A 25,726-nucleotide genomic window follows, 5' to 3' on the forward strand; every position below is an offset into this window, starting at 1 on the left:
ATACAGACCCGCTTCTGGGTGCCTTCGATGTCTGGTATGGTCTCTGGTATGGGCTCTGCTGCAAGAGAGAACTTTCTATAAGAACTTTCTCGTGTTCGTCCAGCTGCTGCGTACAAACTGTCGGGGGTGGGGGGATTAATCAATGCTATTACGAAATAACATGAATATATATTGTCATGAATATAATCATGAATATGATCTTTATCTTGAGATAAAGACGCAACACTTACCTCCAGTGTGTAGGAGATTGTATCCAATGAGCCCTATTTAAATGGCCTCAGAGAAGTCACCAGCCGTAATCACTCATAATCACTCGAAACGAAGTTTACTATTGAAGCTCATTTCATTGACACAACTTTCTAAGTCACCAAAATTGCTAATTCATGTTACTGTATGTGGATTTTTAACCCAGCATATTTTGTCACTTTTTCTGTAAACCCATAATAAAGTCAGAAAAGATGCAAATTTCATGAATGTTTCTGTTCCAATCACTCTATCAGAGTAAAATCTGAGTTGTAGAAATAACTGGAAACTCAAGAGAGCCATGACATTATGTTCTTTATAAGTGTATGTAAACTTTTGGTCACAACTGTATATATACACACGCACAAACACGCATACATTGCCATCCACCTTTTCCTGCGCTCATGGTCTTCTGGGAAACCTTACATGCAGTAACCCTTCTTGGACCGATTGGAGCAACCAATTGCTGCACAGCCAACCATGGTATGACAACTGATTGAAAAAATGTTAGTTGTAACCAATGAATTATGACACAATTAAACATAATCTGTTCTCACCTATTTTGCTTCATCTGCTTTTTAGTGTCCATGACACAGAGGAAGAGGATGTCTCCACATGCACACTTGTTCTTGATGTTTTCACTCATTGTTTAACAAAAAAATCCCAACAAACTATTTCGTTGATCCAAGTGTAATTAGTTGTTGTTCTGTAATATATTTGATACATATTTTCTGTATGGTTTAGTCTTAAAATTATAATGGTTGTGTGGTCAATTTCTGCCTCATTAGAGGAAGTGGGATGGACACTAAATGTTGAATGGACTGTTGCTAGTCTGCTTTCACAATCACTGAAATACCACGGGTAAATCAATAGGAATTACAAGCAAAATTAAGGAAATCCAATAATCCAGTTATGCAAAAAAGAGCATTTTAATTATCAAAATATTTCCCATGCTAACATGAACGTGATACTTTCCCTCCAAAACTTAAAAACGTATCTAAGTAATACTTATATGGAGCTTTCAGTTGTCACCCTACCACTCCAAATGTAAAACTGACATTTACAAATATGGAATAATGCTATAACAGTCAAACAAGTACTTGGGTATGTGATTTTATTTACAATGCAATGTCGCCGCTGCCTGTCCCATAGAAGAACATGACAGGGCAGCGTGTGTTTGGAACTGTACTAGCTTACATGAACCACATAACCACGCCACGGCGAGATCAGGGAGTGTCGCGACTGTTCTCTCACTAGGGCACAAATCACAACTATAAAAAGACAGCATCAATGGAGCCCGATTCAACGAGTCACCATGGCAATGGGGAAGAGGAGGGCTGCATTTTTCAACCTGATAAAATTGGACATCTTAATGCACTCATATGGTGAGTTTGAACATGTTTTTAGAAAGAAGTGCAACGCCGCTGCACCTGCAAAAGAGAGGGAGACTGTGTGGGAGAACATTGCTGTTCAGGTCACAGTGTGTAAGTTTAAATGTAGTCTTTTCAAATCACAATAATATTAACGCCAGTCCCTTGGTTGGTGTTACAACTGAGGTTAAGAAATATTAATTTTTGTTGCTGTTCATGTATAGCATTCCGAAATAATTATTTGATTGGACAAGTAAGCTTTCATTGAACATGTTTGAGTCCAAACTGAATCAGAAGTGAGCATGGACAGTAGAAAAACCCAGAGAAACAAAGATTACAGCCAGTCATCTAATACTACCTATTTACTGTGTGACATAATGCTAAATTTAGTGTTTCAATCACAGTCTGCATCTCAAAAGTGTTGCAAAGTACATAAACCCTGAATGATTTTAAGTCTGTTTTCAGAGAGCACCAACGTTAATCGAAGTTAAGATAAATATCCTGAAGTTGCCCTCTTCCTCACTGAACAAACGTTGAGCATTTATTTATATACGACAGAAAATAAAAAGGAAAAAGCCTTGTAGGTCTCCCATAAGCAGATTCATATGCTGAACCAGTTTTTAAGTCAGTGAAGCTCTCAAACGACTGTATAAACTGTATTTCATTAATTCATTCCAAGCACCTGCCAAGATAAGACAACTATAACAATGCAGGTTACAGGTGAAAAATAATCTGTAGTTAGGGGGCTGTCTTGAACAATTGCAGATTCTGCTGGGGAACTAATCCTGTGCTTAATAAGTCAATAGATGGATACTCACTGTGGTTTCAAATGACTGATCTTGTCAGGACTGGGGGGGCAGAACGCGGTGAGCGTGTTGCTGGTAGGACCCAGATGCAGGAGCCGGAAACCAGGTAGGTGGAAAAAAGGACTTTACTCAAGAAGCAAAAAAAATCTACAGGGCATGGGCAAGACAACTAGGCAGGGCATGGACAAGGCATGGACAAGGCATGGACAAGGCATGGACAAGGCCACAACACGGAGACCGGACAATGACAACGACAATGGCAATGACAGCGACAGCGACAATGATCCAACAAGGACAAGACTGAAAACAGGACTTAAATACACAGTGGTAAACAAGACACAGGTGATCCACAGCAGGGGAGGGAAGACAATCAACATGGGACACAACCAGGAAGTAACATAACCGGGAACACGAAGGGACCAGGACTACAAAATAAAACAGAAAGTGACATGGACAGAACACCAACACCAGCTTTAACCCAAAACCTGACAGTACCCCCCCCTTAAAGGACGGCTACCAGACGTCCCAAAACCAAAAAACATCAAACATGGGATGGAGGGCCATCGGATGACGGGAGGAGGAGGCCAGGGCTCAGGAACACAAGACGGCTGCGGCGGCGTCGGCGGCCCAGCCGGGACAGGAACAAAAGACGGCTGCGGCGGCGGCGGCCCAGCCGGGACAGGAACACAGGGCGGCGGCGGCGGCTCAGCCGGAACTGGAGCGCAAGGCGGCTGCGGCGGCGGCAGCTCAGCCGGAACTGGAGCGCAAGGCGGCTGCGGCGGCGGCAGCTCAGCCGGAACTGGAGCGCAAGGCGGCTGCGGCGGCGGCAGCTCAGCCGGAACTGGAGCGCAAGGTGGCTGCGGCGGCAGCCCAGCCGGGACCGGAACACATGATGGCCGTGGCAGAACGGGAGGTGGCTGCGGAGGCAGCCCAGCCGGAACTGGAGCGCAAGATGGCTGGGGCGGCAGCCCAGCCGGAACAGGGAACCAGGACTGCTGCGGCGGTAGCAGCTCAGCCGGAACTGGAGTGCAAGGTGGCTGCGGCGGCAGCCCAGCCGGTACAGGAGCCCAAAGTGGCTGCGGCGGCAGCCCAGCCGGGACCGGAACACATGATGGCCGTGGCGGAACAGGAGGTGGCTGCGGAGGCAGCCCAGCCGGAACTGGAGCCCAAAGTGGCTGCGGCGGCAGCCCAGCCGGAACAGGAAAAAAGGACTGCTGCGGCGGCTGCCCAGCCGGAACAGGGAACCAGGACTGCTGCGGCGGCAGCCCAGCCGGAACAGGGAACCAGGACTGCTGCGGCGGCAGCCCAGCCGAGACCGGAAGACATGATGGCAGCGGCGGCAGCCTGGAGGTCTGCCGCCGTTGTTCCTCCAGTAACTGCAGCGCGGATGACAGCCGATCCACTGCTGCCATACACGCCTCATGCATAGCCACCTGGCGGGAGAGCTTGGGATCCAAAAAGTCAAGTTCTGGGAGCTGAGGAACCGCAGGCTGAACGGACAGCCGCACGGTCCCCAGAGCAAGCACCGACTCCGCTGGGTCCATTGGCGGTTGGATCATTCTGTCAGGACTGGGGGGGCAGAACGCGGTGAGCGTGTTGCGGGTAGGACCCAGATGCAGGAGCCGGAAACCAGGTAGGTGGAAAAAAGGACTTTACTCAAGAAGCAAAAAAAATCTACAGGGCATGGGCAAGACAACTAGGCAGGGCATGGACAAGGCATGGACAAGGCATGGACAAGGCATGGACAAGGCCACAACACGGAGACCGGACAATGACAACGACAATGGCAATGACAGCGACAGCGACAATGACAGCGACAGCGACAATGATCCAACAAGGACAAGACTGAAAACAGGACTTAATTACACAGTGGTAAACAAGACACAGGTGATCCACATCAGGGGAGGGAAGACAATCAACATGGGACACAACCAGGAAGTAACATAACCGGGAACACGAAGGGACCAGGACTACAAAATAAAGCAGAAAGTGACATGGACAGAACACCAACACCAGCTTTAACCCAAAACCTGACAGATCTCTGTTTAACAACAGCTCAGCAAAGGATTTTTTTTAAATGTTATTTTTAATCCAGAAAGATTGAAAACATTTGAGATTTTTTTTATTGATGGGCAGTACAATAAGAAGGTTGCAGGGTTGGGTCCTGGCCTAGAGCCTTTCTGTGCGGAGTTTGAATGTTTTCCCCATGTCTCCACCTGAGGTAGTTATTGTATTTATGTATTTTATTATTAAGGATGTCATCCTTACAGGATGTAACACAAAAAAACAAACAAACAGGCTGCATGATGACATAGTGATAATCAGGGGAATGAAACAAAACAAACAAATCCAGCTATAAGTTCTAAAATATTGTGGAACATTTTTAGCAAATTAATTGTTTCTGTCGGGATGCCCACAACAATTGAAAGTGTCAACCCAACGACACAGTGTAAACCGCCACCTGCCTCTTGGTGAACCACATCTTTTCCTGGTTCAGCATACCGACTCGAGTCGACTCTAACAGGGGCACGCACTTCACCACGCAGGTCATGCGAGATATGTGTCAGATACTGGGAGTGAAAACCAACTTCCACATAAGCTACCACACCAGGTCCTCAGTGTGTGTTGTGCCTAGGACTGTGTATAGTGTTGCCTCTTATCAAGTCCCAATCTGGAATGGATGTTCTTCACTGTGATTGACTCCAGAACAGATACTGAAGAAAGGAGTGTAACAATGACTTAATTTATGGGGATTTTTATTAATTAAAAAGGGGTAAATAAAAACATGCTCATTATATACAGATATAAATCAAAGCCTAAACAAGGTGAAACAGGTGAGCTATTTAAATGGATAGATATAACAATGATAATTAAGCGGCTGGTGTTTCTTGAGGATTCTTGAGGGCAAATGAAGGCAGATCGTTTATCAAAATACAAGGGAGAGTCTGTCTGAGGAAGGAGAGCTCTAAAGCTAAAATTTGATTCACTGTTGTCCAATAGCCATGCCTCGCACTACTCAGAACAACCCGCTGGGGAAGCAGATAAACGCCACCTTACTTGGTAGACGACTCAACTGGCCAAGCAGAGCAGGAGATGTCTGACGAGAGTGGCCGCATCAAGGTCCTTTGTTGTGGCCTCCCAAGCTAGACTGGTCCTTGGCTGAAATGGGTGTCGGTCTGGCTTGTCCCTCTTCAGCGGCAGTGTTGTCTTTCGTGCGATTGGCTTGGTTATTAAGTTAATATCTGAATTATCCTTCTCTTTCCTGATGAAAACAGACTGGAGCCACGGGCAGCAGAAGCGGCCCTGGTTACCACGGCAACTCGAGACGCTAGAGGTTGACTGCTGTGCACCCAAACTCGTTCCGGTCTCCAGGAGCCTGGCTTCAAGTTGGAACTTAGCCCCTGTAGCTTAGTGGCTAAATTCTGACTTCTGAGTTTCTTTTTCAGTTGTGGTTGTTATTGCTTCATCAGGTCTCCTGGGGAAGTTCTCCTCTTCAGAACTTCCCCAGAACTCCACCGACTTCAAGACGTCATAAAATTTAATTTTGACTACTTTTGTTATGGGACCGACCCATGGGTGTGGTCTGGTTGTTGGTGCGAATTTGGTTGAATCAAATTTCTCCCTTTAACTTCAGGGCATAGCAAGGGCGGTGTTTGGATTTTAACTACCCCTTTCCTTCACCCATGTTTGAAGTTATATATAAAACAAAGATAAATGCATTGTTTTGATAAGTACAATTGTCTCTGCTTGTTGTGGTTACTTGGGTTACTATTGTGTCACTGTAAAACACAATTAAATGGTTATTAGATAATCACAACATCACAAAGCACACAACCAAATGAACCAAAAAGAACATTTTCATGCATATCTTGACTGGCTGTGGAAAATCAGAAATGTATGATGGTGCAGTGAGTTTGAAGTTTCTTTTTCTTTTTATAGAACGGTTATAGGCAATAACCAAGCATATGGATTACGCCGCTCAGGCAATACGCCATCGGTCCTGGTGGTTTGTCATTCAGGTAGTGGTGTTGTTACATAATGGGAATAGTTCATTGTCCGTGGTAAATTCTGTCTCAGCCAAACTATCTTGTAGCAAAATGATTCGAACAGCTGTGAGGTCCTCTCCTCGCGGGGGACTTGGTTCGGCATGTTTGCAGTCTCTTATTTGATCACAATATCCTATTTCTTAATATATCAACCCTTACGTCCTTGCAGGTTTGGATGCATTCCAGAGTGGCAATTTACGTCCATTGCCTGATAGTGTTATCAGGTCAACCTGAGTGGAGGGTCAGAGAAGGGGTACCTTTCTGCAGGATTATGCAGGTTAATGCTGATTTGTGGCACTGACTGCAATCTATTATTTTGAGAAAGCAGTGTCTTTAGATGCTAGGTTCAGATAAGGGTCCAGGATGGCACTTAGCAGAGATCTGAGAAATCTCTGTTGGAGGCAATAGTCTCTTTGAAGTTTGAGGGTTGTGGGGAATTGGAAGCTCCACCCCACCTTTCTTCGGACCTCACAACAAGTGGAATGGGCAAACTGAACAGTGGTCAGGATACTGAGAAAGTTTGTGACTGGGATCTCAAACTGCCATTGGTTCCGATGGACATACAAGCAACCCCGTACGCAACGACAAGAGTATCTCCCTTCGCGATGATGACAGGAAGACAGATGGTCCTCCCAATGCACCTCTTGTATATGCCAGGCCAGGCCAGTGTTGCCACAGCATATACAACACACCTATATGTAGCACATATGAATGACGACCTCAGGCAGACGTTTGAAGCAACAGGGGGGAATAAAACATATTACGACAAGCTCCAAGTTGGGGACAAGGTATTACCTGTTCGCACAAACCGAGCTCGGGCCCCGGAGGACTGATAGGCTCACCTGAAAGTTCCCCATGTCTTCCTCTCCCCAAAAAACCCAACGGAAACTACAGGGGATGCTACAGTCTCACAGTAGGTTGTAAATCACAAAAAAAGTTGTAAATCACAAAACACCAGAAGGATTGTGGGGATGCCCGGTGTTAGGGGGGAGGCCCTGGATAATAGCGGAAGGGTGGGGACGTGTTACACCCTTCCCCCAGATAAGTACTCCTCTGCTCACACTTCAACTGAATAATGAATTAGATATCACCTTTCAGCTGTCGTGCACATTGTTGTACTACAACCTTTTATCTGAAACAAAGAAAAGAGAAACACCATTTAGGCATCCTACCATCAGTCGTAAGAGACAATTTCAGTGATTTGGATTGGGGTTATTTTGAGTTCTTGTGAATTTATCCTTGGAAGTGTCTTGTTTATTTAAATTATTTTTATTTGTGTTGGACCTTTGAGTTGCTGCGGTTTATTTTTATATTTATTTTTTTTTCCTATCCAAATGTATTGTTTTTGGTCCAAAGAACCTTCCATAACAACTAGGGACTGATTGGTTAGTGATTGCCCTGATGGATATTTTTTGTTGCTTTCTTTTCAAGGCTGCACACGAGTTTGCCGGTGGAGGACTCTCTTTCCACCACTTGTGGAACCAGTGGGCAGTTTCTGTATCGGCCCTCTGTGTGGACTCTTTAGACTGTGCCTTTAGAGCACTTGGTATTTTAATTTGTTTTTAGAAATGTTTATAATAAAGTAATTGTCGTAGTTAAATCCTCCCCTGGTGTTTATAATTTGGTGGACAGCTCCTCAACAGAAAGTGTGGTGTTGTGCACTGCCAGTCACACATCTCCACTCGGTGACAAGTTGATTAACAGGCAAAACAGCAGGAACTACAAACCATTGGACAATTGCTGAAAATTTGATTGATAGTTGACACCAATAGTGAAGCCTTGAAACAGACTATGCACACTGTAGACACTCTGTGCACAGATGAAGTATTGTTGTGTATCGGCCATTAACAGACTCACAAGTTGCGTATGGGCATAGTCTACAATGACAACTGATAGTCTGGCCATGGGTCGAAGTCCCGTTGCCGCACTGTGCCTTAGGTGCACTCAAACCCTGAAAAGGAAGTTGGACAAATGTAACAATGGCTTAAACAAAATGGTCAGGTGAAGAGTCCCCGAACGACACCAAACTACAGGGCTCAGAGACCTGAGGGAGGATACCTTATAATCCACTGCTGACCACATAATCGCGGCTCCTGCCATCTTAGAGCTTTTGTGTGGAGACCATTAGCCAATCCAAGTAGGGATGTAGAAGTAGTTACCTTGTTTTGTAGTGATAGTAAGTCACACCTTAGTAGCCAACACGTTACCCCCGTTAAGTTGTAGAAGACTCGTAGTCAAAATAAACTATAGTGATTATATAACACCCTGCAAACTAGACCCTGATGTAGTCAAATCAAATCAGATTTATTTGTATAGCGCCAAATCATAACAAAGTTACATCAAGGCACTTTACATACGCCACGCCACGCCACGCCTAGACGGGGTGAGCCACAGCCCACCACAAGGGCCGGGCCCCACAACCCTCCATCCATCCCCTGTTCCTTAGCCCAGAGCAGGCCGAGCTCGAGATCACAAGGCGCCACCAACCAGTGACCCGACACCCCGATAAAAGGGAAATCTCCTACAACAAGTCAAATTGAACTATCTAAGCTGAAACACACTGATGTTTCTCATTCATCAGCACATGATGCTATGGCACCATGCTAACTGACAACTGCACATGAATGAAAGGGAATGTTGCTACCACTAATTGGCAGATCAACCAGAAATGTTTAACAAGTTTTCAATGCCGTAAAAGATTTAAATGGTCATTTGGCAAATAACAATTGGAAATGCAAGTGTTTACAATAGCGGTAGCAAAATTCAGTTAGCAGTGCTGCTGACAACTAAATTTAGCACAAAAAGTAAGGAAATTTGTGTCTGGTAGATTATTTCTTTGTTCTTGGCAATAAATTTTATACCATATAGAGATGTTCTGGAAAATTTTTCATGGGCAAAATCCACATACTCAGCAATGCTGCTCATCCCGCGAATGCATGTTCCTTACAAATGTGGCACCATTTAAAAGGGAAATAAGCAGGTTTTCCACCAGTATAACAATTTGTATCCAAGAAGCATTCTTACAACAAAGAAATAATCTACCAAACACAAATTCCCTATTATTCATTTATTTTGTGGTCAGTTTTGTATGTCTTTCCCCAACATTCTGTCAGGAATGACAGAGTGAAGTTGAGTGAGGACTCAAACGCAGTAGACCCAGAACAAGACTTAAATGCACAGTGACTAAACAAGACACAGGTGTCTTCAGTGTCTTGTGCACCACATTAGAGCAGGGAAGGCAATCAGACGGGAGGGAGACACGACTTTCAAAATAAAACAGGACTTCAAAAACACAAACGGAAAACTCAATCCCTGACAGTTTCTGCTAGAGATAAACTCATGTTTTCCTTTTCCTGCAAAGTTGGCCAGCTTAAGGAGTCATGGCCTGAAAACAAAGAGCTGACATAGAACATAATGAGTGGACTGAGCCAGCCTTTACCAAGCATGCTCATACTTTCTGTCCAGATAATCCATGAGCTTTGAACTTGTACCATTTTCTGAAATGCCAAAATGTCAGCTTTGCACATGAAACTCTACAAAAAAGGATGCTTACTAATGCATGTACTGTATTTGCTCAGCAAACCCAACACTTCTGGGTTTGAATCTCTGGGACTTTCTAGCTTCTTGAATGTTGTTCCTGTGCCTCAGTCCATTGACATGAATGTTTGGTAGGTGTGTGAGGGTGAGTGTCAGTGATTCCTTTGTTTGTCTCCATATGTACAGGTTTTCCTGGTTGAATCCCACCCTTCCCCAGTATCAGCAGGTTTTGGTTCCAGCTCCCCATACCCCTACATGGATAAGTAGTATAGAAAATGGATGATTGGAATAAACTAGGGGCTTATAGTTTCATTTGAGTATTAAACAAAAACAAACTAATCCAACTAGTTTCTTTTATGTATTCCATTATATCGTTATTATATTGTGTATTTAAACCCCGCCTCATTCCCATGTCTCTCCCACATTGTCTTTGTTACCTCCCGTGTGCTAAGCTCTCTCACGTTCCCAGTTGTTTGCTCCCAGTGTACGACCGGACTGTTTTTTGATGTTTGATTCTCCTGCCTACCCCTTGCCTGTTTTGTCTGCCTGATCCTGCCAGACTTTTTGTGTATGACCACTGCTTCCATTTGGATTAAAAGCTCTTGCCCTACTGGACTCACTACCTCTGCCTCGCTTCCCCTTTTTTTCTGATGACGTAACAATTGTTACAGTTCTACCACATTGTACTTTTCAATAGTAAATAAATGAATTTAATCTACTTGTCTTTTAAATCTAAAATTGGTTATTCACACACAGACCCTTTTTGATATTAAGATCACTACCATATTGATGTCTGACGGGTTCAGGATGTTCCACCCCACCCACACTTGGACTAGTAGCTAATACGTTTAATCCACTATCCTTCAGATTTGAAAATATGAGTGGACCTATGTTTTATGAATTCAAAGTTCAATCCATGTACCATGCACACAGTACGTTAGACATAAAAGACATGTTGCAAAGATATTTAAGGATTGCTATCATTAGCATAGCAGCAAATGATAGAAAACATCAACATTAAGGATTGACTCAGTTTTTCTCGATATTACCAGTGTACTGCTTCACCCATTGTTTACTGGTGTCTTGGACTGGGATTCACAGCCAGCTAAACTCTTTCTGACATTTCATCCAAGGAACAGGCAGGAGTTGTGACTGGATCATATTTGATGCCAGAAATTGTGAAACTGAAACAAATACAAAAAGGATAAATTACCACAAGGTAAATAATACAAGTTTATGTAGCCTGCTAACGGAGGTAGCGGATCTAACGCAGATCTACGGCAGAGTAAGCGATTATATCTCGCTCGTTAATTAACAAATTATAAAACTACAAAATGGTTTACAATGTACTAACGGTAAATAATGTTCACTTACTCATATTGCCACTACAAAGGGACAAAACAACGTGAGGAAGGAGAAATTTCTTCCGCTACGGAGCAGGTAAAAAAAACAATAACATCCGGTGAGCCCACATCACTTCCTGTCAAAAAACATGGACGCAAAAACACATGCCTGAAATTACTGCGCCATCTAGCAGCCGACAAATGCAACTGAATGAATAAAGGTACACAGTTCCATAACAACCAGCAAATAAAAACCTAAACTTTTAAAAGCAATGCAGGTAAACAATCTACCTGACTCTGACTGATATTTGATAGGTTTTAATTACCTTTACCGTATGGAAAGCTGTCAAAAATTCAGTCAATCTTCCACAATGAGGGAGCTGGAAAGTCCACCGTGACAGTTTTTCTGTTCTAGACCACGCCCACAGGAGGCGGGATTACCAATCTCTGGTTGATGAAACATAACTACTTTCTTTCTTCTTCACATAACTGAGACATGCAGATTTAAATTCCCTCAAGATTTAAGTACTTTTGCAAGATTTGTTTGTGTTTCTAAGAGAAATATAAATCAATTATGTAATGTAAACAAGTTGTATATTTGTAAATTGAACAACCTTCCATCTTCCACTTTTTCATTGTAGTTTAGGTGGCAAAAATGATAGAAAATCTGTTATTCTGGGTGGAAGCTGTAAATCCAATTGGCTAAGGTCAAACTATGCCTGAATCATATTTTAGAGCTGAGGATATTCCAGAAATGTATTTTTGTTAATACCATATTTTGCCCAATGATTTTTGAGATAAGGGACAAAACAGGTTTTTGATTTTTATAAGAAATATGTGGAGAGAAGTCTTTAACCTTCAGACTTAACAGGGACATTTTTAAACATTAAAAATTCACATTCACATTGGAAATGTGTTAGTCTCTGAACAAATATCCTTCAAAGAAAAATACAGATGTCCATCGCAAGGAAATACTATAAAAAATATATCTGACAGTTGACAAGGCATCTTCGGAGTTGACAAGGCTTTGATGAAGTTGACAAATAAAAATTGCAGGAACAATAAAGTGATCACCAACTTGAAAAATCTCTTTGAAATGGTCCATTGAAGCCTCACCAAATTGTATCGATAAAGAAAATACTCTAATAGATGAAGACAACATCTGACATCATATTTTTTCCCCTGAAAAACAGAACACAGGGGTCCACAGATCTTTCAAATACAAATTTCACATGATGTAAAATGGGCACAATGCACAGAAAGATTAATAATTAAGCCTAACATCTTCATGTTGGTAGAGAAATACAGTGTGAAGGTTTAGCACTGGGTCATTCAGAATCATCCTTTGATGTTTTACTTTCTTCCTAGTGATGGCATCGTGTTTGTAGTGACCCTTGCATTGTCCTCCAAAAACATTTGGACCATCCGGGAGAGTCTAAAGGAATGAAGGCTTCTATTGGTTTTGTAACTTTTCTCGAAGTAGTTTAAATGTAATGCCAAATTCATGAACATGGTGTATCAGTTAAAATTTCTTGAGAATTCTGTGATGCAAGTCTGCCTTTTTTTGAGTGTGGAGAGTCAGCCAGCTCTGCAGTCATTGCATGGTGGAATAGCAATGATCTATTTATTTAAGGATTTCTGAGTCTGCTCAGTCTGAGGCGAGTCTTGTGCAGTCTTATGAGTTGTACCTTCCTGAGTGTGCTCTCAGCATTTAAGACATTTTCCCAGCTTGTCAGCTTTCTTTGCCAACTAATCAAGTTTGTCTTTTAATGCTTTAGTCTCTCTGAAATGTCTTTTTCTAGATTTAGCTCTCTGCCTCAAACGAGCAATCAGCTATCGGTTGCTCCTTTGCGCCTCAACGCTATTGTCTAAAGGACTCGTTGGCACAGCATTTAATTGTTGTTGTCCTTCCTCAGCTCTTTTCTTTTATTTCTTTTTCGTTTTGCCCTTGTTTGCCCTGGTTCTCTATCTTTCCTTCCCCTTTGTCAGGAAGTCCTCCTTCAACCCTGGCTACAAATGTTTTCTCTATATATTATGCAAATTTTAAGCTAAAAAACTATGATTCATGTCATGGACATGTTTTGCCTCAGCTCTCAAGAATCACTGTGCTGTGATTTCATTAAATTGTATGGATTTGTTGTCTTGGAGGATATGCTTTAAATGTTTTATCCTTTTATCAACCCATGCTGAAAAATTTATAGATTTTTGTTATTTTGCAGGATGTCAGGGTTGTTGCAGATAGGTGTGAGCCTGCAAGAGATGTTCGAGAACCCATTTTTTTTGAGGACTTCCTGTGAGGGTGTTGCTGATGCTAATACACCTGAAGCACTTGATAGTGGGACTAATAAAGGGCAGATCAGAGATTTGAATTTATTTGCAAAATGTTCAGTATCTAGCCATACTTGGTCTAATGAGTTTGGCTTAGTCCATTTTAGTATATCTTGTAATCTATTGGCCAAGTAGTACTCATAAAAGTTTGGTAATTCCAAACCACCATGGTCTTTACTTGTTTGGATGATGTGGTGTGGGCAGCATGGTGGCGTAGTGGTTAGCGCTGTTGCCCCACAAAAAGAAGGTCGTGGGTTTGGGGCCTTTCTGTGCAGACTTTGCATGTTTTTGCCGTGTCTGTGTGGGTTTCCTCTGGGTACTCTGGTTTCCTACTACCGTCTAGGTGAGTGGTGACTCTATATTGTCTGTAGGTTTGAGGGCGAATGTCAGTGGTTGTTCGCCTCTGTTTGTCTGTGTGTTGGCCCTGGACTGGTGATCTGTCCACAGTGTACCCTGCCCTCACCCAGAATGTTGGCTGGGATTGGCTCCAGCGCCCCCCTATGACCTGGAAACGGAAAAGCAGTAGAGAGAAGATGGATGGATGGATAGATGACATGATCCAGGTGACAAAGTTATCTCTGAACCCAAACCTTTGTAATGTGGCGAAAATTCCCATTTACTTGGTTGAGTACTTTTTCTGCGTCTAAGGAGACTATTATGACGAGTCGGTGACTTGTCAATGTACTCGTGCAGGCTTTCCATGTTTTCTTCTTCCAGATTTTATTGATGAGGATTGTTGGTGGATGAGAGAAGTTCATTGTTTGGTGTTAATTTTATCTCTGCCAAATTATCTTGTAGAAGAGAGGGTTGAAAAGCTGTAAAGTGCTCCTCTTGCAAGGAAACCAGTTTGGCATTAGTTTTGTATTTGATCAGAATAGTCATTTTTTACTGTATCAATCCTTGTGTTCTTGGTGGCCTGGATGCATACCATCGTGGCAATTTACAGTTACCATCTAGTGTTATTTGTTCAACCTGGGTGAGATGTCAAAGAATGGCACCTCTCTGGGGGGAGGTTTGGCAGGTTTTACTGATTTGTGACGTAATTTAAATGTAATGCACTCTAATGTAAATTTGAGTGCAAATTGTGCCAGAGGAGGGGTACCTTGGAGCACATCCTGAGGGTGGTATCACTGGCACCATGACCAAATTTTAAAATCCTTGGAGGATTCCATCTGCACAGTGATACAAAACAGCAAGTCCCAGGTCACCCCAAAGCAGTCAATCACCTTCATCAGAGCAGGGTAGAAGGCAAACCACCAGCCCAACTCCGCAGGCACTGCTTGTGACTGGCAGCTCAAAGTTGATCTGGGAAGGCAACTCAAGTTCCCCAACAACATCGTTACCACTTCACTCTGCCCAGACATGGTGTTAACATCAGAGTCAATCAAGCAAGTGGTGCTACTGCAGCTGACTGTCCCCTGGTAAGACTGGATTGATGAAGCCAATGAGTGCAAGAGGGCCAAATACTCCGAGCTCACCACAGAAGGCTGGAGCAATGGCTGGAAAGCCCGCTGTGAACCAATCAAAATCGGGTGCAGAGGTTTTGCAGGTCACTCACTACAACGAGACTTAAAACTCCTTGGCATTAGAGGACTGCAATCGAGGAAAGACGCCGCAGAAAAGGCCTCCCAGTGGCTGTGGATACGTAGGGGGGATCCGTGGTGTGCTACTTGGACACAGGCCAGGGTCTGAACACCCTTGGCTGGGTTGCCTGGGTGAGGGTGTCTGATGATTAAAGACCCGAAACACCCTATGACTGTGACAATTTATCACTGATGAAGTGCCCAAGTGTCACCATGAGGTGTAGTTGAGTTCTCTTGTCTGGGAAAGCAGGGTCTTCCGATGCCAGAGTGGGTCCGGATGGCACTTAGCAGAGATCTGTGAAATCTCTGTTGGAAGCAACAGTCTCTTTGAAAATTTGAGGGGTGTGAGAGATTGGAATCCCCCCCCAATTTCCAGACCTCACAACTACACGTCCCACTGGTTTAACTTTTTTCAGCAACTCCGTAAACCTCAATTTCCATCTTGACCTTGCCTTCTTGCCTGCCTTGCACTATAGTATTACTCTGCTATGGATATAACTCCACCCTCCACATCCAGGATAACTTCAGTGGATCCCTGGACCACTGCACCTAGAGCAGGTATTAGGGGTGCTCCTCTCCTCCTCACTCTCACACACACAGGGGTGTGCGTGTGTGTGTGGAGGGGGGGCAGTGTTCTGGCACCCTGTCCGGAATCTCTGTCGTTGGGGGTGGTGATGGCCAGCTCCTCCTGGGTCGCCCTCTGGCTTTTCCTCTCCTCTTCTGTGCTGCTCCCTCGTCCTCCATTTTGGGAATGTCCACATGCACGTGTGGTTTCACTTGTTTTGGGATCGCTTCACATGTGCTCTGAAAAGAACAATAGAGAGGCCACGATGTCCCTCCAGAAGCCTGGGCCAGAGTTGTCTGCCTTTTTGAAAACGGTGTCACAACCCCCCTCCCACCCCGATTCACACTTTAAGTGTGGATTCGAGGCTGAACAGGAACTGAATGCAGACGTTGGCTGGACTCAGGCACCTTCAGCAGGGGTCCCCGGTGACGGTTTACTCCCTTACTCTGGAGGAGTGGAGCAACAAAAGTAAGAGGCTTATGTCGGGGAAGAGACAATTAGGATAGTGTGCATTGCATTTTGTTTTGCTTGTCTTTTGTTTATTTGGGATTCAGTTTTGTTTGTTTGCTTTGCTTTGCTTTATTTCCCTTAAGGTACGAATTTGGGAATTATATCACAAAGTCAGTCTCCCCTGTTTTATTACTTTGTTTTTCAGAGGGATGGCATCATCAAGATTTGAACACAGTGTGGCCATATTGCTAATCACAAGGTCATCAACCTGTCATCCTGATTTGAATTTAGATATGGCATTGCTGCAAATGATGACCAAAAATTCTCTTTAAATTTAACCACAGCATCGTCAGATAATCTTCTTTAGCTCAATCTATTCCTTGATGCTGTGCAATCAATTAAATTAAGCTCAAATGTAATTAGGTAATGGTCGGTCAAGAGAGAGTTTTGAGGTGGCTGGCCTACCAGGTTTCTGGGAATATTGTCTGTAAAAGTCTCTCAGCGACGAGGAGTCCAAATTGATGGGTCTGCTCGCCCAAGAGCGCTCCTCAGGGCCATAACCCTCCCAGTCCACCAGATACTGGTATCCACGGCCCCCGCCGGCATACGTCCAGCAGCCAGAGGGCCGGAGTCGTTAATGCAGGGTGTCCATTGATGAGCCAGGTGGGAGGAGGGGGTTAGGCTGGAGGGCTCAGAGGGCTGTGAGACACTGGCTTGAGGAGGGACCCATGGAAACTGGGATGAACATTGAGAGAAGGTGGCAGTTTGAGTCTCATGACACTGAGGTTAATAACCTCTTCAATGGTATAAGGACCGATGAACTGGGGGGCAAGTTTTCTGGAGTCCACTTGGAGGGGGAGATCCTGTGAAGACAACCAGACTTTTTGACAACCTTATTTTCAGGGGCAGGGTTCTGACTGAGTCTCACTTTTTAAAAAGGGGGACCAGAAGGTGTGTGCCAACTATAGACACATTATGTAATGTAAAGATGGATTAGGTCGTGCAGATGGACTGTGCCGTGAAATGGTACTGTTCAAAATGTTAATTGTCTGGATTTGCTAGAACATCTATGTGTAGTCCGATAACCATTTCCCGATGAATATTGAATTATCTGCGCATTAATGCTGTACCTTCATCCATGGGATTGTTATCAAAAGGACATGCCATGTTAGTAAAAAAGTCCCTATTGGACTTCTAATATAGGCCTACTGCCTGTTTTTTGTTTTTTTTTTTTTTTATAACAGACGACAGAATTATGCTACACCAAAACTCGCCTGCTGACTGAATGAATGAGGATATCAAATACTGTGTGGCTGAAAGAGGGTGGAGTCAGAGATACACTCAAGGTTTATTGGGAAAAACCTGGTCCCAACCAGGTTCAGTTTGAGTCAGAGTCTGTTACTACAGCAACTGACCGAGAGTTTAAGTTCTCTCTCTCTGGGAAAGAGGCTAGAGTTCCCCCACTTTCTCCTGTTTGAGTTACCTCCCTTTGTGAAACAGAGAACTCAAGCGTTTCCCTCATTTCAAGGTTTGCAGACTCCAAATTTCCACTAAACCTGCTTTGTGAAACAGACCCAATATGATGTCAACGTTGTTAAATATGGTTTCTTATAAGATGTATACAAACTACTGACACTCATCCAACATACAGATTCAGCTGTATAAAAGACCTTAAGGCCACAGCACAGCGGTGATACCACTGACAGGTGTAACAGGTTTCACACATTAATCACATGTAGTCAATCTCGTGTACTGCTTTTGTACATTTGCTGCCTTTATCTCTACGTGGACAACCATGTTCTATACAATGACCAGGCTAAGGGCCATTTCCGACATGACATGCCTTTATCAATCTGATCCAAGAGGTAATTAATGGCACAACCCCGACGGCCTGCAGAGGAGAATATTGATTGCTGTCTGTGGGGAAAACAGCCACTGTGTGGAGGTGTGTGAGGGGACAGAAGTCGGATTATATTATGGGTACAAGATGAAGGGCAAAGTCGAGTATGAAAAGTGATGAATAGACATTTCATTTACATGTTGAGTTTTACACTTATCAAGACTATAGAAGAATAAGAATATCAAGATACTAGTGTGTCTGGGGGCTGTTGCCAGCAGGGCTCAGAGGGCAAGGTCTACCATTGAGATTCTTCGCATTATCCTGTCCTCTCTTGCCTTTGTCCTTGACACTTGTATACTGGCCTTGTCCTATGGGTTAAAAATGACACATCTTCACCAAAGCCCTAAAATAAAGCAGCTTCATGGAATTTTAAATCCAATATCTATTTTGTATGATGAAACATCCTGCTATTTATCAAATCAACTTAATTCTATTCAATTTTATCTTTTTTTTTCTAACAGTGAAAAAAGACGTTCACCAGTGAATTATTATTTTTTTTCTTCCACAATCCAACTGTCATAATAGTTTTCTTTTATACAGTAAAGGTCTATTATTGCTATTATATCAATGTGAAGAAATTACTATTGATTTCATTTTATTGAAAGGAAAAATAACAGCTGAAGCCTCAGGTGGCTCAGGACAAGATTCAGCTCCCTGAGCAGGTTGGGTGGATCGTCTGCTATATCACAAATGGAACCAACTGCTCATCTACTGTGACTTCAGGTCCAGGGTTGTAAAGGTATGGCAGACAACCCACTTGGCCCAGACGTCTCTGTTGGCTGCCAGTTTGTCCGTCACACGCCTTGCTGGTCTTGACTCACGGTTGTCAAATCTGAGCATTCTTGAAAAAGTGTGGAATACTTTCAGCGGCATTGTGACACAAAAAATTGCGGTTCCACTCTTTACATTCCAGTGACTAGATGTAGCCTCACCCAGAGCTCTATAGACACTTGCTAAGATCAAAAGCCCTATGTAGCCACACGGGTCAGTTTGATCCATATGTTTCCAGTTGTCTCCATATTTTCGGGAGCCCTCCAAATTTGTCATTTCCAGTATGATCTTTTCAATGGCTGGTGTGATGGACAGGAGGAAAGTGGAGGAGATGTCCTTGGCATGGGCAGCTGAATAGCTTGTTTGCCCTGGGGTCATCCTAATGATGTTTTGTGCTGCAGCTCTTCCGGGGATGCCGTCCATGTTTGACCATGATATTTACTGTTCTTGGATAAAAATGTCTCTCTTTCAGCTTGGGTAATTTTTTCTTCATGGTCTGTGTTGTATTCCTTCTTATCTTCTTCTTCAGATACCTCTTCTTCCACATTATAGAGAGTGTGTGTGTGTGTGTGTGTGTGTGTTAAAGGGAGTTTTTTTATGTGGCCTTTGTACTTTTTTATGTCATGTAAATGCTTTTATAACACACAGGTCAAAAATGACCCATAAGACAATCTTAGAACTCTTGTGGTGTACAGCCCATATGGAAATGTAAGCAAAACCAGAGTTTCACTTTTTTTAATGTTGGGGTCCCTTTAGGAAAAGTCATAAAATTTCAAGTTGAGAAAAGAGTGTTATATGGGGTTTTTTGCAGCTAAACATGGTGGTGAGTCATTTTTGACAACACAAGGGTTAAACAGTTTTTCTGACAGTAACTGCTCCAAGAAGTAATGGATGCTGTGGGCCAATTGATACTGGGATTATGATGTTTAAGCCATGGAAGGCCTAATACCACAACATGGGTGGGGGAAGGAGGATGAATAGTTCCACCATTTCCGTGTGGTTACCAAAAAGTGTGAGGGAAAAAGGAGCAGTGCGATGGGTTATTAAGGAGAGAAGGTGGCCGTCTAGGGCCAAAACTTCCTTAGGCTCAGGCAGACTGACTACTACGGGGATATTTTTTAGCTTAACCAGATCAGTGTCAATTAGACTATCATCTGCTCCAGAATCCACTAAGACATGTACAGGGAGCGAAACAAATAACCAGTGTAGCGTACCTCTCAACTGAATGCGATTTGCAGGGGTCAAGGTCCTGGTAGAATGGTTCAGCAGCAACCCCACTCAGTGGGTCAGCCTACTCTTTTGGCCGAGCAGGGCATGTAGCCAGGCGGCGTTCCTCGTGGCAACAGTACAAGCAGAGACCAAGACGCAGCCGGCACTGCCTGTCAGCCAGGGTGAGCCCAGATCTCCCCAGCAGCATGGGTTCTGCCACAGGGGCTGGAGGCAGAGAGGGCAACCTTCCCAGATGAAAGTGGAGGTGGCTGCAGGTGATGGCGAAGCGTGGATGGGTTGGGAGCGCCTCTTTGCCTCTCTGCCCTCTCCCTGCACCTCTCCCTGAGCCTATTGTCCAGTCTGGAAGCCAGTCCAATTAGCTCATCTAACGAACTAGTCTCGTCCCAAGCAGCTTACTCATCTTTAATTTCGTCTGCTAGTCCCTTTGAAAGAACTCACCGGAGTGTACCTTCATTCCACCAGCTCTCTGCTTGATGCTTGATAATCTGACCACAGGACTGAGTTGTTAAGGGGAAATGGCTAGGGACCAGGCTGCCGCTTGATCTATGCACATATGCTCATAATGAATTCTATCTGGGACTGATTGGTGGAGTAAGTAGAGGGCTGCTGACTGAAAACTAAATTGCACTGGTGAAGAAACTGCGGACATGTTCCTAAATTGCCCGGGTACCTGTTAGGAGTGGGAATAAATGGCTCACGAGGCAGGAGAGAGGGGTTCACCGGAAGCACAGCAGGTTGTGCGGGAGGTGGTGGAGAGGTGGCTGCTGCTGAGAGGTCAGAGACTTGTGTAGTCATCTAGTCCACCTGACTGCCAAGTTGAGAGACACTGGTGGTAAGTTGCTGTGAAGTCTCCATAACTAAGAAGCGGAAACAGACGCAGGTGGGCAGTTTCATTTTAATGAACAGAAGATAGTGAGGTAAGGTGCAAATAAAAATGGTCCAGCTCTTCAAAAGCTTGGTAGGGGGAGATAGGAACCAGTTGAAGCAGGGGTGCTGGTGGAGAGAGGCAGCTCGGGCTCCGGCAACGGGAGACACGAAAAACACAGGGAAACACAAACTGGAACAGGACAGGAGAGAAGTTAGCTCACAGGCACAGGCACAGTGCTTGTTGTGCTCGACAAAAGAGTCGAGCACAACAAGCACTAGGGTTTTTGATGTACCACTACCGAGCAAATCAGAATTATCTGGTAAGGTGATGGAGAGGTGACCAAGGTTTTATGGAGTGATTGATTAGTGGCAAACAAGAACAAGGTGTGCCCCCACTGCAGACCAGGGAAGGTGGAGAGTAGGTCAGCACTGCACAAAAGCTGAACACAACACAAGGGAGAGGGGGAAGTGAAAAGAAAAAACCCAAAACACAGACTAAAACCCAGCCCTTGACAGCTTGATTGAAATTGCAACCGCCCCCCTCCTCTACCTATGGTACGTGGGATAGGAAAATTAACATGAGCGGGGGCTGTCACTTCATTAAGACTAATATACTCATCCTGCTGCAGCCAGGTTTCAGTTATACAAAATAAATCAATATGATGATCAGTTATGAGGTCACTGAGTAATAGTGGTTTTGATGATAGTGATTGACTATTCAACAATCTACATTTAATTGCAGTGTTATTTGAGACTGAATTTGTGGCTGTTTTGATCTCAGTTGAGTTTTTGTTTTTAGCTCCTCTTCTGTTTAAATTGGGTTTAGTAACTTTTATAAAGGGTAGCACGGCGGTGTAGTGGTTAGCACTGCTGCCCCACAATAAGGTTGCAGGTTGGGTCCTTTCTGTGCAGAGTTTGCATATTCTCCCCATGTCTGCATGGATTTCCTCAGGGTACTCCAGATTTCTCCCACTATCCAAAGACATGCATGTCTAGGTTAACTGGGGACTGTAGGTGTGAATGCAAGCATGATTGGTTGTTTGTCTTTGTGTGTTGGCCCTGTGATGGACTGGCAACCTGTCCAGGGTGTACACCGCTCCTTGCTAACATGATCTGGAAACGAATAAATTGGTTGAAGATGAATGAATGAATGAATAAACTTCTCTAAATGTAGGTGGTTGGGGGACAAACACAGTTTCTATAGACCTAAACATAGACAGAGACTCTATTGTATTCTCGGCAGGAACCGCTCTGACTGAGGCGCAGAGGTGTGTGTTAAACTGCGGCTCTGCCGCCAGGTCTCAACTCAGGGCTGTCAGGGTTATAGCTTTCTAATAAACTCAGCCATATTCCTAGATATGAGAGCGGCCCCACCCACGGTGGGATGGACACCATCTCTCCTAATCAGACCAGGTCTCCCCCAGAAAGTATTCCAGCTATCAATGTAGCCCACATTCTTTTTGGTACACCACGTTGACAGCCAGCGGTTAAATGGTGAAATGTGGCTGTACATGTCACCACTGGTCCGACTGGGGAGGGGGCTAGAGAAAACTACAGTGTATGACATTATTTTAGCAAAGTAAACACAGATTCCACATTAATTTGTGTGACCTCTGACTGGCAAAAGCCAGTTGTCTTTACTGCTGACGTGAATAACATTTTTACCATATTTATGCTTATCCTTAGCCAGCAGTTTCAGGTATGACTGGATGTTGCCTGCTCTGGCCCCTAGGATACACTTAACTATGGCTGTTGGTGTCACTAACTTCACGTTCCTCAGAATAGAGTCAGCAATCACTCGAGTCGACTTTGGTTCGCGGCATGGGTCCTTTCTGTGTGGAGTTTGCATGTTCTCCCTGTGTCTGCGTGGGTTTCCTCCGGTTACTGTGGTTTCCTCCCACTGTCCAAAGACATGCATGTATAGGTTAACTGTAGACTCTAAATTGACCGTGAATGCGAGCATGAGTGGTTGTTTGTCTCTGTTTGTCCTTGTGTGTTGGCCCTGCGATGGACTGGCGACCTGTCCAGGGTGTACCCCGCCCCTCACTCAATGTGAGATGGGATAGGGTCCAGCAGCCTCGCGACCCGGATACGGATAAAAGCGAATGAATATGAGTGAGTGGGTGAGTGTTGCTGAGTGGGGAGAACCTATTGGAAACGTCAACTAGTTGGTGGTGAACCGGGGCTGCTGCCTGCAACTATACCTCTTGTCTCGGACAGTCACCCAGCCGCCCTGACTAGGTCCTGGCTCCTCAGGAGCCGCTGGGGGGAGGAAAGTCTTTCAGATGGCGTAGGAGCTGGTCTAGGTTGGCCCACACTGGCTACAGTACAGGGGGGCTAGCAACACTAGCATAAGTTGGGCTACCTATGGTGTAGAGCCGCAACTCTAACTCTCTAATTTTCACCTCCAGCTCCAGCTAGTTCGATTAGCAGAGTTACATTATAGTCTTTAAGCTTAGGAAAGGGTGAAGATCTTGAAATGATGTCACACGCCTACTGCAAACAGGAAGTTCACTCATCATGGTGGTGATACCGGTACCTTGCACCTTGCAGCGTGGAGGGAGTTAGGTCAGAGTACCGACCCCTTTGTCCCATGGCAGACTGCGACGCATCCCTAGGCAGCAGTACAGTCATGCTCCGCGAGTGGATTGTTGAGGGTGTTTGGTTACCCAGGGTTGCTAAACTCCTGTGTCACGCCCCTATGCCAACCGGGGTAACCAGCTGCTGTAGCTGAGCAGCTTCAAGCCTCCTGCGCAGGGCGAATTCCTTCACCCGTGCAGCTTGAAGTTCCACGTGCAGTGTATTGGCTTCCTCTGGTGCATCGGCCTCCTCCACGAATGGGGGAAGCAACCATGGTGGACTCTGACCAGCGGGTCACCTCTCTCTCTCTCATCCCAACCAGTCAAAGCACATGGCTGTCCCCCTGAGCCTGGTTCTGTCCAAGGTTTTTGCCTCTTAAAGGAAGTTTTTCCTTGCCACTGTCACCAAGTGCTTCCTCATTGGGGGATCTGTTGGGTCTCTTTAAATAATTTTATAAAGAGTTTAACATCTGTATATTTTGCCTTTTTTTATGACATCTTCTCTCCTCCTGCTCTTGTTGTCTCACCATCCCTCCATACCAATCCCCCCCCCCCCCCCCCCCCCCCACCCACCCACCCACCCTTTACCTCTTCCTCATGTGTTCTCTCACTGTCTCTGTTCTCTCTGGCTCTCTCCCTTTCTCTCTCAACCCAACCAGGCTGCCCTCCCTGAGCTGGCTTCTGCCTGTTAAAGGAACGTTTTCCTTGCCACTGTTGCCAAGTTCTTGCTCTTGCTATGGTGCATTTTATTCCACTGTGTTTTTGCAATTGGCTGGGTGCCTGTTGGTGGTGCTCAGCACTGCATTGACATCTATCAACTGTAGTTTTGGTACTGTACACACTACAGACATGGAGAAGGAATGATAATGCTGTGGTGTGTCTTTTAGCTCATGTTTTTTGCCTTACAGTGTTTATAAGATGAAATTAAAAAACAAAAAAACAAAAATTAAAACAATTTAGCCATAACTACTGTAGATTTGAAGGACTGCATTAGTAGAAGTAATTTTGCAGATGATACTTTTGTTAGGCTACTGTGGTAATGTGTAATGATGTGTCTGAGTGATGTAAGTTTTATGTAGCTAGTTATACTTCACATGATTGAGGTTAGCACCAGTGTGTTTAGGTGATTATTTAATGTGAAAGTATGTGACAGAACTGTTGAGTAGCATAATGTAGACAAATAATTGTGCTTCAGTCACAAATACACGGACAGAATTCTGAGCCCAGAACAGGCTGATAGCAGACATCTTGTGTCTGGTGTTATCCTGCTGCAGAATCAGACTGTATCTGGTCTGTATCTGGACACCCACAAAAGCCATAGCCAAAAGCCAATAAATTTTAAACCAACATAGAAATATAACAATATACTGAATTTTTTAGCAACATGTATACTGTAATACAAATACATAGAAACAATGTTGCAACACACGATGAACAGTTAAATGGTACCTACAACATACATGGGTTCACTAATTTGCATTTCATTATATATATATATATATATATATATAGCTACACACATACATGTAGGTAATAGACAGACACACAGTGGAGTTGTACAGTACTAGGGCAGGTGGTCTCAGAGTACACAGTATGTGTACAGTCTTCAGTCTCTATGTAACAATTTCAAGCAGAAAGAGTATCAGATCACACAGCTACTTCCTCTACACAGGAATGCTGATCAATGCCTTTGAGTTAACCTTCAGTGCAGTCAATTACGCAGCTCTACAAAGGGCTCAAGAGACAGCACAACATCTGCCCTTGCAAACTGATACCTCCTGGTAGAATAAAAAAACTGAGGTATAGCTGAGCTTATTGCAGTTCCTTGTACTGAATTTTTCCAAATAACACATTAAATAATAACAAACCATTTGAGGAGGGTTCTTAAACTTGCCTCATTGGAGAGAATTTTTTTTCCTGCACAGCATGTGGAACTAAGCTGCCATGAATGCAAGCTGATAATAGGCACAAACAGTCCTCCTTGTGTGTTATGATATTGTGACTGATGATGAGGCAGCATTTTCTGGCCTTTGTCAGGCACGATCAACTTCAACTTTGAATTGGAGTTTGTTTGTGTCGTTGTAGTTCAGTGATCGAAGGGTTCCACA

General features: G+C 44.2%; 1 protein-coding gene across 1 annotated transcript; it reads left to right on the forward strand.

The window, feature by feature from the left end:
• Positions 1–3,311: 3,311 nt before the first annotated feature.
• LOC115045705 (uncharacterized abhydrolase domain-containing protein DDB_G0269086-like) lies at positions 3,312–3,848 on the forward strand. Its single transcript, XM_029505501.1, has one exon. It carries the CDS (start codon positions 3,312–3,314, stop codon positions 3,846–3,848), a length of 537 nt encoding a protein of 178 aa, XP_029361361.1.
• The last annotated feature ends 21,878 nt before the right edge of the window (positions 3,849–25,726 follow it).

The sequence above is a fragment of the Echeneis naucrates genome, chromosome 7 (assembly GCF_900963305.1).
Source record: "Echeneis naucrates chromosome 7, fEcheNa1.1, whole genome shotgun sequence".
NCBI classification, from domain to species: Eukaryota; Metazoa; Chordata; class Actinopteri; order Carangiformes; family Echeneidae; genus Echeneis; species Echeneis naucrates.

Coding starts and splice junctions, on each gene's coding strand:
- LOC115045705 (XM_029505501.1), top strand. CDS start 3,312: ATGGCCGTGGCAGAACGGGAGGTGGCTGCGGAGGCAGCCCAGCCGGAA.